The 17,152-nt window shown below is 35.6% G+C and overlaps 1 protein-coding gene across 1 annotated transcript in view; it reads left to right on the top strand.

The window, feature by feature from the left end:
• CCDC60 (coiled-coil domain containing 60) overlaps positions 1-17,152 on the top strand; it is a 104,736-nt gene that overhangs the window by 64,604 nt on the left and 22,980 nt on the right. Inside the window, exons 5-9 of the mRNA XM_072415969.1 lie at positions 2,037-2,234; positions 4,576-4,689; positions 10,358-10,459; positions 12,124-12,214; positions 15,186-15,456. Of these exons, the coding sequence (XP_072272070.1) occupies positions 2,037-2,234; positions 4,576-4,689; positions 10,358-10,459; positions 12,124-12,214; positions 15,186-15,456 (776 nt within the window). The remainder of the gene's footprint in view (positions 1-2,036; positions 2,235-4,575; positions 4,690-10,357; positions 10,460-12,123; positions 12,215-15,185; positions 15,457-17,152) is intronic.

Below are 17,152 nucleotides of genomic sequence, written 5' to 3' on the forward strand. Positions count from 1 at the left end.
TTCAAAAATATCAACAAGTAATATTATTTAAAAGTACTTGCAGAGTAAAACATGAGAACATAATAATACATGTAATACAACCATATCCTGAATGTGTTTTTTTTTTGCCAAGACATACATTCTAAATGCACTTCTATCTAATCTTAGTGCCACAAAAACTCTGCATATCTTTTGTTCCTGAAGTCCACTGAAATATGAATTTTGGTCAACAATTTTGGGTACAAAATTATTTTTTAAAGCATACTTTTTTATAAAATGGTTTGTGTTTGCCTTGTGCACACGACATGTTCATCTGTTTCAGGCACAGAATTGTGCTAGAAGACAAGACTCTTTCTAAAGTCATTTGTATGCAAATATTTACCATGTCACTTTTTATCCACAAACGTAAGAGATATACAGAAATGAAAACAACATAAATTTTGCCCCAAGGCAATGAAAGTAATTTGAATTTTCAGATACTACCATAAGACGATAAGCAACCTGGCAAAACTAAAATGATGAGATATTATTTCAAGGTAAAGAATTAGCTGTAAGATAGGACATTATAAATAATGAATATGGGGGAAATCTGGCGGATGACTGAACTGTTTATATTTGGTCAGTAGAAATAGGCGACAGGAGGATAAATACATAGAATGAGCTTAAGGTTTAAACAAATTGTGTAATAATACCATGTCAACTCAATAGAAATGTTCAGCTAAGTCATCTTTTATTTCACTTGGGAGGTATTACTTATTATAGATGCTTAGTACACAAATCCAGTTTTAATAACGTGGACCTGTCATTTTGGATTTAATATGACAACTGATGAGGGTAAAATGGATAAACGACGTGTATATTCTTTATTTGCCAACTATGATTTTGTAATATTCTGTAAAAGGTGGTATTCAAGCCTTTTAACCCAGCAGACCTTTGCTTAATTAAAAATAAATTAGTTAAAATTAAATAAAATGTTAGTTGTCACACTGAAAGAAAGCAAGAAAGCTATAGACAAAATGCCATTACATGCTACATGAAAAGCAAAAACACTGGTACAGTCCTCCATAGGACTTGTGTCATTGGGCTTTAGGTTTATGTTGATAGAAAAATACAGCTTGTTTTCAGGTACATTCTGCTTGACACCACATTGAGACACTTCTGAGATCATTCAGGGTTCAGTGAGAGGTGAATTTTACCTGCAGTTGGCTTCTGATTTGCTTTCAATCTCTTCTTTACTTCAAGTAGCTTTAAATCCTACCTGCTAATAACTTTATAGTTTATAAATATTACAGATTTTGGGTGCAACTGCTTACTCATACCATGTGTGAAGAGAATTATTTTTGGTAGGCTCATCCTGCCCCTACCCAGTTATGCACAATAGCATTACCCATCTATACCCATTCTTCTCCCCCCTCCTATGTCTGTTTCCCTGCCCCAGAACTGCTTGCAATACAGTCTTCCCATAAAAACATAAATACACATATACAATAAAAATGTAATAGATTAAAGTGTCACTAAAGGTAAAAACAGAGATTTTGTATCCTCAGTGCGGTGATATAGGGGGACTATGGTCTGGACATGGTAGGTCAAGAGAGGTGACAAGAATGATATATTTGTCTATATCTCTCTTTCTTACTGCTACACAGGTGCTCAACTATCACCCACCTGTCACATCATAATTGTGGCCAGATACATTTGCCAATGTTGAAAATCAAGTGATGTCATTGTCTGACAGGTGGCAAAAGCCACCACTACCATTTCTGCTTTTGCCTCCGTGCGCTTGTTTCTGGCTGTAATAATTTGGTACTGATTATGTCTCTGCACGTCTGCTGGGAAAAGTTTACTTTATTTTCCCAAACATACCCAAAAGCCCCATATCATAAGCAGGCCTCTGGGCCATGAAGGGCTAAAATTATACATTTTATTTTATTTATTTATTTTAACAGAGTGTTATGTTTTGGCTAAATGAAATCAATATGTTACTAAAATAAAAATAGTAAATATATTTTTATATATATATATTTTTTTAAACTTTTGCATTATGTTTTGATTGACAGAAGACTGATTAGCAGTGTAAAGCAGGGTCGGAGATACTTCCACATGTTACATCAAGAAGAAGAGGCAAGCAAATTAAAAGTACAAGAGAAGCAATGCCAGCTGCAGGAGAGGAACAAGACAGAGCCAAGACCATACAGAGACTCTGACGATAGTTCAGCAGATGAAGAAGAAATCAGTACATCAGTTCATAAAACTGGGTGAATTTATTTTTTTAAATAAAAGAGTTCATTGTTAACTTTGTTAACTCACTCCCCCATTGTCATTGCTTGTGGAAACTACATGGCAAATTAGTTTGTATTAGGGGATAGTAAAACAACAGCAGCCATACTTTTAAAAACTGTTCACTTTGTTTTTAATTAAAATGCATTAATACTCTAAGTCATTAAATTTTAAAGCAAATAACCTAATTTACCACAACTAGTGTGTTCTTTATGTGGAAATAGATGCAATGCACATACTTTACCTAGATTTTTTTTACAAATTGAATATACAGGGTGATATTTGACCACCTTGTGGTCAAATGCCACCTTGGCACTTATGCCACCTTGGCACTTAATATACCAACACTAGCTTACACTGTTTTTAGTGATTATTACAGAAAAAGTAAAATCTAGCCCTGCTGGTAATGGCTGCATATCACAGGATACAGATAGTACATAAATCTATATAGTTTATCAATAAGGAGGTTGCAGTAAAAACAAAGAAGATAGTTTTGTTATATTTTGTAATCCTTCCCTGCAGATTACAAATATGCTATCCACCTGGTATAGCTGCATTTTCTGAATTTGATTTCAGTTGTTTAGCTGTAACTAGACAGGATATAAAATGATCTCAAAAAGTTAAACAAGCATTTAATAAAAAAAACAAAAAACTACAATAATTAAGTCTCAGCTGGCCACAGGCATTTTGTGAATACTGGCAACTCACAAGAAGTGCTTTCCTATCTATTTTGTCTTTTTCATCAGCTAACTGTGCCAAGTTCTGTAGCTAGTTAATAAAACATTTTGCTGTTTTTTGCTTCCAGAGAAAATGTTAGCTGATATTTCATACATTAGCTTATTCATTCACAGAAACTTGAGAATTTAAAAAGTAATCCATCAGCAATCATATATTATTATTATCAAATTGCCAGTTTTTGTGGGTTTGTTGTATCTAAAGCCCAAATCTTTGGTATGTTTTGTATGTTTGTCATATGATGTCATTGTATATTGTTTTCGAAAGCAAATTTTTTTTTTGTGTATATGTTGCAAAGTTTTTCATCTGGCAGAGTTGCCAGTATTACCATTTCATGTTGTAGACTGACAACATTAAGCCACTGCCTCACACTTAGCAGCAATGTTGGAGGTATGGATCCACCACCACCTTTTGCAGAACAGTATTAGACATCTCTAAAGTGCTACAGTGAATGACCCTGTTTCCATCTGGGGTGGTTCCTTGGGTCTAAACACATTCTGCTGTAGTCAGGAATGTTGTGTCAACTGGAACTCATTGGCATTATATGTATATTTATTTTTGGAAGTACAAACCTCCATTTCTGTTCAAGAAGCAGATCAGCCCATTGAGAAATACATTGTAACATGATCTAGGTTTTCGCACCAGAGAATAATGAAACAAGCAGAAAATAACATGCATTTAAAGAAAAATGTTAATCTGCATTTGAGGGTTCTTCAAATTAAATGTCTGTACTTTTCAACCTAAAGTACAATGGAATGTGTATGGGAAATGTATACAGTGGAATTTGTATTCAGTGAAGCATGATGCTAAAGATACAAAATAGATATAAGGTTTACTTACACTGTAACCTAACAAACTGTCATTTAGACTTTTACATTTACATTGAATTCCATTATTATGTTGGAGCTCATGTAATCTTGTTTTTTTACAGACATTGACCAACAAGTGCCTTATGGTAAATACAACCCTGGTATCAGACATAGAGATGCACTATGTCCTCCATACTGCATCAGAAGCAGAAAACACTACATTCAAACTAATGAGCCATGAAATAAGAGAAGGGGAAAAACAGGAATTCCTATATTAAGTCTCCTGAGTATTTTATTTATGGGCAATGTGTGAATTTTACTTGAATTCCTGTACCTCTTCAAGTTCATTCTCTGCTAATGCTCCTAATTTAGCAGGTTGTATTCTGCTGCTTTTATCACCTTTATGCACTGGGCTGTGTAAACAGATGGGGAAACAAGCTGTTAGGAAGTTTGCTGCACTGATGCTGGAGGGAATTGCATACTCCATGAAAGTACTATGTCTTTTTTTCTTTTTTTGCTCATATCTTCATGTTACAGTCTTTTCTTAAGGGTATTTTCTAAATGATTTTTGGTTTGAAATGTTTGCTTAAAGCAGAATGAAGTAACATTTCCAAACCTTATGGCACCTGATGCAGAGTTCATGCAGCGGGGTTATAATATATCTTAATGCGATTTGTCCCTCTTTGCTTGGCATTCAGTACCATGTAGCATGTTAGAGCTTTATTTTCAATTCATGTATTTTTACTTACTTGGATGAATTTATTTCTCCCTCCAGGTTCTTTCTCACACAACCTGAAGAGCAGCAGAAAAAGCAGAAAAGATCGATGAGCCGTCCATTCACTCCCATGCACAACTGTCTCCTTTCGAAGCAAGTGCTCAAAGCAGACCCGTAAGTTTCTTTAAAATTAATATCCTCATATACTCATACTAAAATGCATATAGCTGTTCTTTTAGAGGACTAAACAAATAAAGTCAAGGATAACCTAATAATGACAGAGAGCTGAAAGGGAGAAAGCTCCACTGAATCAAGCACCAAAGTAAATGAAAATAAATACATAGCCTTAAAAGAACAGAACTAATTTAACTTGCTCTGTTCTTGAGAGGTGTGAAGACAGTTAAAGAAACGTGGTAACCTACACCAAACATGATATAAACCTCTGCTTGTGGAGAGTGTGTTAGTGTAGGTGGGAGGATGTGTTTAGTCCCTCAGATGCTATGCTGTAGCCATGTCTTGCCTGTAACAGTGAGCATGAGTAATGTTGTGAGTGTTTTGCAAACTAATCAAGCAGAGACACTTCTAAGAGAGTTAATGACCTGCCATTTTTTAAAGGGAAACTGTTACTAAATATCTGATTTAAAACTAAAGTCCAGCCTTACCTTTAACCTTTAAATTGTTTACTGTAATTTAATTGCTCATTTTAAACTTTTCACAAAGTTCATTAGAAGCTGCATAAAGTCAGATAGAGCCTACCTCATTTTCTGGCTGGAGGACATCCAGTATAAACTAACCCTTTCCTCCTACTATCTCCGGTCCACCCTTTTATTCATAGGATTTTATTTTTCTTTATGTGATGGAGGATCATGAGCATTATAAAGGAATGTCTTCACGCAAATTCAGCCTGCTTAGAACTGCTTAATCCTCAACTCTGAGCTGACATTAACCTGTCAAAGCATTTTGATTTTTGCTAACTCATACCAAAATACTAGCTAGCAGTCAGGGCCGAGGAAAGGACTAATGAGGGATCATGCTGTAATGTTCCCAGTAAACTATATACAGCAGATTAAATTTTAGTTTTAAGGGTTTATTCTATGTGAAGGAGAAGCAATCAAGGCTTATCTATAACAGTAGCAGTTGGTCATACATATATTGAGAGACACATTTAGCACTGGCTACTCAGCGCTAATAAAGGTAAAACGAGAGGATGATTGGTGTCCCCATGAAGTCTTTTCTGCGCATCTTTAAGAAAAAAGATAGAGAAATATGCAGCTATGTTAAAAACTAGTTTAATTTCATAATGAATTTATGTTTTGATTTTAATAAATGATCTTATTGAGCAACCTGTTGCTGTTGGTATGGAAACATTCTAATTAAATATTTTCTTTTGTTGCTGCTTGTCTGAACTTAACAAGCCATCTGAAGCCATCTGATTTAGCAAAATACAGCATAGGTGTCCTGCCTAGTTCACTCCTTACTGGCACTTTTGACACACGATAATTATATGTGGACTATTGGAGAGTTGCATTAACCCCTGCTGCCATTCCACCCACCACCTTTATGGTTCATTAAACCCCTATGTGTAGCACTTCTGAAGTGTGCACCTCTCCTAAACTGTTCCTTCTGTTTTATTGAGCACAATGGGAAGCATTTGAATATTCAATACAGTGCTTGAAATGATGATGTACCTTGCACACCAACAGAATCATAAACATAAAGACATTAGGGGTACTGTATTACAAAATTAGGGTGCTCTCCTACTACCCTCTAAACACATTAAATATATAAACATTAACCAATATAACCAGTAAAAATATTGTTAAAGTTTATTAAAAAACATAAAACAGCATGTTGGTCAATTAAAATCTTTGTGAATAACATTAAGACATAGTGTGTAATTTACATCAGCATACAAAGAAAGAAATGTACAAACAAATCATATTACACATGCAGCATTAGCCCAATGAAGGCACTTTGTCAGCCCAGAGAAAATGAGGTCCAAGGACTTTATTACATTACAGTATATATACAGATGCATTAATAATTGCAGAATTGCTGTTTCATCTTCAATTACTACAGTTTATCTGTCCTTCTACTACCTGCTCACACAAACATGCACATGCATGTGTGATTTAATATTATTTCTATGTATAACCAACAATATATACCATGGACAATGGATTATATAGGTTACGTCTAATCATTATCTGACACTATGCAAACTTGTGTGTCCTGCAACATTTGTGACTATTTCATTTGGCAAATCTTTTAAAGTGTTTGTCACAGTTATATTTGCACCCATGTAATTAAACTTTCAAGGTTGCATCTAGCAGATATGCCAAGTCTTGTTATACAAGTTGATTCATTCACAGCAAGCATTCAGAAATGATTACCCTATAAAGGTCTTTCTCCCCTAGAGTTCCCCTACAATATTTTTCATGGATCAGTGGGAAAAATGTTTATGTTGGTGGTCAGAAGGGTAAGAAGAATACCCACCTTACATTAGTGGGCAGAATGCTATTCTTGCAGGTAATTTCGTTGGTGCCACACTGCTGACTATATCAAATGGAGTTGGATACAGAATTATGCAGGCACCAGTCAGTCACAGAAAAAGGAACTGCAAAAAAGACACCAGGGTTCCATGGAACACTGGTTGAGAACTGCTGGTCTAAAGATATTGCGATTTTTACTGAACTTTAGCCTTTGCTAAATATATAACTTTGGCTTGGAATTTCTATTTAAATTCTTATAACGTGAATTAAAAATAAATGCTTGTGTAACAGCTTGCTAAGTATTGCTGCCACTACAATCAGATTTAATGTATCTTTATCAAGGTATTTTAACACTATTATTTGCCTTTCCATACAAATGAAAGAGAGCCTAAGTAAACCAAATAAAAAGTAAGATATGGTTGATTAACAAAGCTATGCAGGATGTTCTCTACATTGTCTGTTCAACCTGTCAAAGCTAAACTCACAGAAGAAACTGTACTGAGCTAGACAAGGGCAAACATGATTGGTGTGTACTATGTCTCTGTGCAAATCACTAACTTTGGGTCGCTCCCACTCCTATAATCCTCGTGATTTGACATAGACGTAAGTTCCTAGGTTTGGCACATTTTAGGTTCTGATGCAATCTAATACAAACCCACTGAAATCAGTTCAATGTTTACCTTGACAATCATTTAGCTAGCAAAGGACACAACCAATGCGAACCCATCATTTGGGTACACAATACACAGTTTTTTTATTGGCTGGTTACAGTCAGGAGTGGTTAATGTCATGAACTACTTCTGATATTTAGACAACGGAAACACTGCCTACTGTGTACTTTAATATCAGACTTCCAGCCAGTATTTACCTTGGCAGCCAATTTTCTGGGAAACAAGTTGTCAACCACTTTGATGGTTGATACTTCAACCCTTCTGGTGACCCACCTATGCCAAAAAGCTCATATTTTATTAGACTGGTCTTCTCTCTTTCTCCTAATTAAATATAAGCAGCTCTGTGACACAGGCAACATTAGGCATAAGTATTTTCTATCAGTACTATAGGTGCATGATATCTTTCCTAAGCCAAAGCACAATCTTCTAATAATAACATACATACCATTTGGCCAGTATTGATAGAATTATTGGAGTGTTGTTACAATACCAGCATTATTTTGATGAGCACTGAATGAGCACCACTGAACTGATGAGCACCATCAAAGTTTTTCTTTATGCAAATATGACATGATGCCACACAAACTACTCTTTGGGGAGCTCACTCATCATGTACTCATCTAGTAGACATGCATGCTGGCTTACAAGATGACCATATACAGATATAAACCTGACTGATGGAATCTTTCTATGTAAATCTTGCTGTAACCCCTCATTGTCAGAGTTTTATATGAAAATTCAGTACACACCTATACACATGCTATATTTTATGGAAATCACTTTCCTTTTTGTAGAAATTATTAAGCACACTGTCTATATGTGGTTTTGTGAATATACATTTTAAACTAGCAGTTCACAAGGGGAAAATGATTTCCATTTATCCAACCTGTCTTTTTTAGGTTATTCAAATAGCAGGTTCATGAACTCCCTTCATCCTGCAAAATTCGCTAACTACCCTTATCAGGTACTTTTGGAGATACATACACATCCTTGTAATTAGAAATGGATCTGTCATATTCACCGTTATGTGTTTCATATAGCACTGTTCTGGCGGTGATGAGATTTTAAATTAGATTTCCAGACCTAATGAACAATGATTCATCTTACCTGTATTGTGTCAGTTAGCTTCTATTCCTCTTATAAGTGATTGTTACTGCTAAAACATTTTATCACATTTTGTTCTATGCTGAATTGTTTGAGGTCTTTTATTAGGTAAGTTGTGTTCAAGCTGAAGAATTATACAAACATCTAGAGCAGTGATTTTCAACCACTGTGCCGCTGCACACTAGTGTGCCATGAGCGATCTTCAGGTGTACCGTGAGAAATTATCCAATGTTGGGTAATTGGTGTGAAAATTATTTATTTACTGCAAATAATTTGTCTTCATTTGGCTATACCAGCAATGTATAGTGATAGGCAGAACAAAGAAGTACTCTTCCACTAGATGGCAGCAGGTAGCTAATTAATCTGTGACATTTTTGTTTAGTGGTGTTCCGTGGGATTTTTCTAATGTAAAATATATGCCACGATTTAGGAAAGGTTGGGAAACACTGGTCTAGAGCATTTGCTTTGAACATTTTTACTTTTACTGGCTAAGCATGGCAGCTTAAACGATAGGAGCGGTATTACAGAACATTACAGCCTTTTACACCATAGCTTTTTATATTATGTCATAAATTGTGTTAGTATGTATACATAGTGATTGCTTTATTAAATACACCTATAAAGTACCCGGGTCTTCAAAGGGTCATTTGGGGTTGTTGGTTCTATTCCTTTATGGAATCATCAATATAAGGCATGTTTGCTTAGTGGCCCCTTTATTGTGTGCAGAATACAAATTATTATTTAACATGATAGCCATGTACCCATAACGCTGTGCAATTCCATCAGTAAAATGTGTGCTAACCTTAGAAACTCTGTTCATTGTGGCAAGGTAGCTGTACTTTGAAAGGCAAACATGGGTGGAAGGGTTGCCCTGTATGTAAACGGGCAAATAACGTCTGATCACTGCAGTCTGGCAAGGTTTGGTGCAATTCTGGATTTGGAAATGTGGTTCACTCATCACAATAGCAGTATATATTATACATTGTTTTCCTATTCCCATAGATGTGTTGTGTTTATATTTTTATTTGTCTTTTTATATTTGGTAAATGTCAATGCTTCTTGAACACATGTAACAGATTTTTTTCCATAATTTCTTAATTTACGATTGTCCTCCCTAGTTTACACTTTGTAAGTTCTATTATGTCAGCATCATGTAAATTAGGGTCTAACAAGAGACACTCAAATTATAAATGGTGCTGGCATTGGACTCTATAGTAGCTGCTACACAGTATATTTAAAGGTCTGTTTGGAGAGTTCCAAAACGCCTCATAAAATAGTATTTTTTATATTTTATTTAAAGGAGAAGATTTCTTATGCAAAGGCAGAGTTCTGCCATTGGGCAAAGCTAATACTGTTGCTATCAAAAATACATTTGCACTGCCATATACTTATGCATATAAACTGGAGCCTATGACTTACACATTATACAAAATTAAGTGTATATTCACAATGTAATGCATAAATTGACATTTTATCTGTTAAGAACAAAACCTTGAGTCATTTACAGTATATTTTTTTGTTACTTAACAATCATTCATTGTAATAGTATTCCATATGTTACTGCTTCTTTTCTAGGGAATCCCTCTTCCGCCAGCTCTGTGCCCTCCATTGGCTCATAGAATCTTCAACAGAACCGACTGGCCTGTTGCGACCCGTATCAACCTGCTGGAATATAAGGTGCAATCCTTGGGGCATCCAAATAATTGCTTGATCTTGATTTTTCCATATCTCTTATTTGAAAATATATGTGGATTGTTCAATGCTGTTTGTTGCATTAGATGATTCAATACGTTGGCATTGTGTTTGTTCAAAAACAAAGTTCAGGTTACTAAACAAGTACATCCACTTGTTGATGCATGGTTAGCAGCATGATGGCAGGGTAGTAAGCATTATTGCCTTTTAGCTGTAGGGTCTTTTGGTTTGAGTGGTTTAAATCTTACCCAGGAATCCATCTATATTAGGTCTGTATGATCTGTATGTGTGCGTTTCCCCATAATTCTTTCCTTTCAAAAACATTTTTATAGGTTAATTGGTGTTGTCCATAGAGAATTGTTTAAAAATGTTATAGATTGTGGGCTAATCTGCCTACTCTGCGGTTAAATGCAACAGGTGGCTGACAGCCTTGCAGCTGCCCATGAAGAATTGTAATGGGTGCTGACTCCTCTATGTGGCCAGATACTTCTTGCAGCTTTCTGCTGCTCTTGTGAATTGGTAACATCATTTCTTTTTCAGCCTTCAACTAACAGCTGGTGTGAACAAACTCTTGGTGACATTAAGGGCCAGATTAATCAAGGTCTGGAGTCTGGAGATGATAGAATATCATGGGAGAACCTGGGTGATCCATCAAACCGGGAATGAATTTCTTAAAATCATTTGCTATTATTTGACAAATGTTGGACGATTTGCATTCCAGGTCCTTTGAGAACTTTGATAAACCAGTCTGTTCAATGTACACTCTAGATCACTATATACTATTAATAATGCATTTTACCATAATACAGTCCTATTCATTTCACTGTTTATTAGCTTTATGAGCATTGTTGAATGACAACTATAACATTTCAACCAACCTAATCACTGGCAATGTCAGGGGCAGTCTCTTGCAAGTAAACTATACACAAGGAATAGCCTACATAAGTATTAGCCTGGTGAATTACGTAAATAAATTATAAAGTGTGTAGGCAACTCTGCATTTTTCAGTAGGCTTCCGTTGTATCCAATTTATAAACATTTATGCAAAGTAATGTATACTTACCTTAGTATAGTAGATTCAAACAGTTTGACTGCTTCCTCATTCCTTTTTACTGTCAATGCCAAGGAGATTAAGGATCCAGTGCAATGGATGTTGTGATTGTTTAGGATGCTAATACCCTGTTTGTCACCATTCATTTTAAGGGCAGGGAGCATTCCTGACATTAACAACCTTCAGCCAGTGTAAGAGTTCCAAGTTGTTATTTTCAACAGTAGGGCTTAATGTCTGTTAATGAACACAGCATGTGGAATGGTCTGTAAACAAACAGACAAAGATACTGGTGCTTAGGTAGGAGAGGAGGTAAGAACATTTTTAAGATGTTCCCGACCTTCATGGAAGTATTTCTTTTTTTATTTACATAAATTTAATTTGTTTAATCTGCATTTTTCCAGTAGGATCATTCCAGGGAGGATGTGCAGAAGAAGTGTGAGAGTGAAACTAATCATTCAATTAAATTATGTTTCTGTATATATATATATACATATATATACATATATATTTATATACATACTCCCGATATAAAGAAAACATAATATATAACATAAACTGTAATGTATTATTTTAACCACAATGTATTTCTTTAAACCAGAGATCCTGGTGGCTGTAAAACTTCATTAAAAAGAATCAATAGAGAAAAAGAAGTAGAAATGAAGTGGGAACAGTTTATAATGCCAGGGAAGGTAATTTTTCTTTTACTTCCTATAACTGCCAGAAATATTTTTCTGTGTTTTACAGGTCTAAATAAATTTAAGTCTTAAAACTGAGAGCTAAATATTTCAGCTAGTTAATCTTTTAGTGGGAGAAATATATGGAGAGAGTTGGCATCATTAACCGTGCCTATATATTACACATGCAAAAACTGTAAAGCAATGGCATGCTTGTATTAAGTGGAACCTATTATTTTATTTAATATTGATATACAGGTCCCATTTGAGTTAAAGGGCAATGCCATACAAATATATGCTGCTGGGATTTATAGAGAAATGTGGAGATGTGTGTTGGGTGTATATTACATTTAGCACTGTTTCCAATTCAATACATCGAAAACCATATTTCTGTGACATCATGGGAATGTAAACTTTATAGGAGATGAAGTAAAAAAAAAAAAAAAGTGACGCTATTAGCCACAAATCAGGCTTTTAATTAGGAAAATCTAATTTTTACTTTATGCCTGTAATCCTGGGCAGCCAGCAGGTTTTATTACTGCAGACACTGTCACGCACAGTAAAAAGTGATTTTTTTTCAGTCCCATTGCTACTTTTAAACAGTTGAGAGGAATCTATGGTTAAAGCTGTAACCCTAAAGTAAATATATCACATAATCTGCCTCATTTCTCCCATTTAGCAGTAGAATCGATGTCCCTCCTACAGTTCTGTTTGTCCTTAATCACATAATCCAAATTATAAGTAATCTTTCCTATGTTTAACAGACCCATGAAATACTTTGCCATATGCTTAAAATGGAGTGTCATTATATGATTTACATGACATATTTTTTTAGCTTTCTAGTTCGTGTGATTCAGTATCAGAAATACTAAATGACACTAAATGCTGTACTGTTAAGGAGTGAGCTGGTTTTAAGTGGTTTGCTTCCCTAGTGATGACAAGGCCAAATGCAGGCAACATGCTACTGCATCATTAGGCATTGAAAGTCATTTACCTGGTGTGCTGAGGAACATTACTTTGTGCAAATCTGCCAAGGTGTTCTGGACAAGCCTGCACTTAAAAGTGTGCACACCAGAGGGCAGTCATAGATTTCAGAACATGACTTCTAGCTCCTATACACAGAATTACTTAATGTCTTGTTCTGTCCACACATTGAAAGTAAAGAAAGTTTTACCTAAAATTAAAAAGGTAACATCATTTTGATTATTGGTTCCTTTTGAATCTACATGTCTTATTATGTACACTTAGGTGTAAGTTTGTAGCAATATTTTCACTGATTTTACAAATCTCCAAACAGTAACTAAAACCATATTAAAAAAAAAACAGCGTAAAAAGATTGGGTGACAATTCACTGTGAGCTGGGTCCTTTATTCACAGAAGCATTTAAAAGGTTGAGGCAGGCTTCATGTTGAGTTACAGGTCAAAACTTTTTGAAACTTTTCATAACCTGCAGTGCACAATTAAATTTTACCTAATGCTGAACTTTAGGCAAGGACAAAAAAAAACAACAAAAAAAAGCATATAGCAGAAATTAAAAGTAAGGGTCAACTCACATGCAACTGGGTGATGCATATGATACCCTCTAAATACAGAGATAATTTGTGTTTACATGTCCAGTGATTTGAGGGTAAGCCAACATCAGTGCTACTCTCATTTTAGGTCACTGCACAAGTGGTAAATGCAATTGATTCCTACACAAACAATGAGCGCATCCACAATAGGACATATATCTGAATGGGCAAAAAACTTAATAGTACCCCTTTCACGAATTTGCTGAAGGGTGCTAGTCGCTAAGCTTCACCGGACACAGTATATATCCGGGGAAGGGAGTCACAATGACTATTGTCCCTGTGTCACTACTTACACCATTACAAATGAAAAGAAATGGTGTTTTAGGCAATTAGGCTAAGAACTTGCATGTTAGGAGATCAAAGGACATGGAAATCAAGGGCCACGGGGATTAAATGAACCTAGGCTTAACATACAACAAGGGAATACATATGACACTTCCTGAATACAAAGATTGTTGGTTCCACATTTACTGTTAGATATTGTGTTGTTAGGAGGGTAAGCTCCAGAAGTGATATCAAACACAATCCTCCTATGGGAAACCCTACGTTAGCTGTGAATTCAAATGCATACAACATTCTACACAATAGCGTTTCACTGTGATTCCAGGGTATATAGTGAATTATGTTAATAGGGTCTCGAATCCAACACAACATAAAGTTTGCTAAGATAGGCTTCAGCTCAATCAGTTAGTATTGTTTTCTTCTATTTAAAGAGTAAATTGAGTAGGTAGTATGTAACTTTTTACGGGGCCAACTTTCCCACAAGGCTACCTAGGCCTTGACCTAGGATGCCATTGCCACAAGGGGCAGCATTTGAGCCTCTGCCAATGCCTTTACCTTTTTAAGCTGCCTTGCCTGACTTGTTTGGGAAAATTGTACCTGCCGAATGCCTCCCTTTTCTTCTGTACTGTCTTTTGTACACCTGAGGAGGAGCTTGGAATCCCCAGACAATCTAAAAAGGTTTGACAGAAGCCGCAGAGGACACCATCTACTGGCAACCTCATGTGACTGTCTTACTCTCACTCCACTTTACATGTCCAGGGTCAGGGTTATATGAACCCTACCCACAGATCACTGAACTCAGGTAGGAAAGAAGGAGATGGCAGTTGTTTGCTTGGCACCTGGATGGAGCGTGGCAGAGACCATGTGACTGGGAGGCAGGTATTAGGGTTTGTATAGAGGCAGAAAAAAGGAGCAGCGCAAACTAAATGGCCCAGAGGAAAAAATATATAAATCCATGCCTGGCTGTGTTGCAGTGTTAAGGTGGACATTATCATCATCATGTATTTTACAGCTTCTAGCAAATTCTAATTAGCAGCAAAATATAGGCATAGACATGTGCTATTAAAATTCAGTTGTTTAGGACAGAGGTCTTTTTGGTTTATATAATATGTTCCATATTTTACAATCCCAAGGGTAAAAGGCAAGGTCAGAAATTTATCCGTGGTCAATTACAACGAGCCCGCAAGTTATCATCCCTCAGCAACTTTCGTTTTAGTGGGCTTTCATCAGCTGTCACACCAAGCATGGGCAGTGTGTCTTCCCTTATTCCAAGCTCTGATGAGATGCCAGTATCTTCAGATGGTCCTCAAGATGGTGGAGATGATATAGAATCTACTGTTAATAGTTCTGTTCACACTCCAGGAAAACTTAGCAAAGAGGAAGATGAAGAACCTTTGTCTGATTGTGAGTATACTGAAGAATTAATTGATAAATGTCAAAATTTACAAATCAGATGTCAGTGTTTATTTTTTAACTCCACAAAAGGAAATTCAAATTTCTTTGGGTAAGACAAGCAATATATACATATTATTCCATTGTTGCCTTCAATCTTGCAACTGTAAACCTTAAAGATCTATACCTTTCATTTAGAAATATAGAAGTTTTTGTCCAGCAATAGACTGAATATGACTTAATGAAAAAAAAGTGGATTCTGTTATGGCAGTGCGTTCCAATGCTTGCACTGGTAAAATGCAAAATACACACATCTGGCTTGAACAGGTTATAACAAATGGCACACAAATAAAGTTGTTGCGAGATTTCTGTTTAATACTATTGTCTAAGGGGAGCATTTATAAAAGTTATATTACACAATGCTAACTGTCTTGCCCTGCAATAGATACTTCTGTTAAGAGAGTCATGCATATACATTTTAACTATAAGCAGGTGGTATTTGCCCTTTTTAGGCTTTATAAACATACCATTGTAAGTTGTTTGTTATCAATTAACATTTTGTAAAGTGAAAAAAAATGATTATCTTGAAAAAAAATGAGAGCTGTCCTGTGTCCTGTACATACTCCATGTGTTAAAGGATATTTAGCTTTTCTAGTTTATTTTGTGGACTCTATCGGCTTGAGGATTGGCTTTTGTGCTGTAGAGATTTGAGAGTGGGAGTGGTTGAGAGGATTATAAAAAAACTTGTTGGGGGGGGGGATAACCACGCTAGATATTTTTTTTATTGTTTTTCATTGGTATACTCTTTGTTTCAGCTTCTTGTTTCCCCACAAGGCCAACCCTATATTCAGGGTAAGGCCTATTTTATAGTTTTCCTCCTCTAAATCTTTTAACTAGATATTTGTCCTATCGTTGGCAGAATTACAGTTTCACATAGGTTTTTTTATTTATTGTAATTACTAAATTAGGTTAGGACCAAATAAAAGGGGACTGTGACGAGGTGTTGCTCTGGGAGGCAAAAGTTGTAAGTTTGAAGGCTTTAATCCTTTGTACTATTTACCAGACGCTGTATCTATAATTTGGGATTTGACAGAAAAATAAACATGTAAAGATCACATGGGTCAGTCATTCAGTAGGGTAAACTGGTTTGGTGTTTATAAACTTGGGTAACATCCTAAACATTATTTTGGTTCAACTTGCCATCTGAGGTTGACATTGCAAAGAAGCTAAAGAAAATAGCCAAACCTTCAATAGGACTCTTGATCTGAGACTTTTAGCAGAGCATAAAGGGAAACATGCTAAATGGTCATGGAGCAGAAGAACCTCTGCTTTCATTGTTCTACAGAAAAGTTGTGTTCTGGTAATTGCAACATTCCTCTTGGACTGGATTGCTGCTGCAGTCATTTTTAGGCATTCAGGAACCTCTGTTCATTTTGACCTATCCCATGCGAAAAGTATTATTTAATCAGTATGAAACCCACAATATCCTGGGCTATACAGTATTTTAGAATTCATTGAACAAGTACATTTTGGTCCTTGTGGGATAAGTAGTGTAAAACATACATAAATAAAACACAGGCCAAATCACAATTTCATTTAGGTTTTATTATTTTCCAAACTGCCAAAAATTAATTTTCTTGCAATATGACACAGTTGGAGGTTTATTTTCATATAAAGTGCATTCACATATTTCATTTTACCATTGTAT

This window comes from Pyxicephalus adspersus, chromosome 6 (assembly GCF_032062135.1).
Source record: "Pyxicephalus adspersus chromosome 6, UCB_Pads_2.0, whole genome shotgun sequence".
Classification (NCBI taxonomy): domain Eukaryota; kingdom Metazoa; phylum Chordata; class Amphibia; order Anura; family Pyxicephalidae; genus Pyxicephalus; species Pyxicephalus adspersus.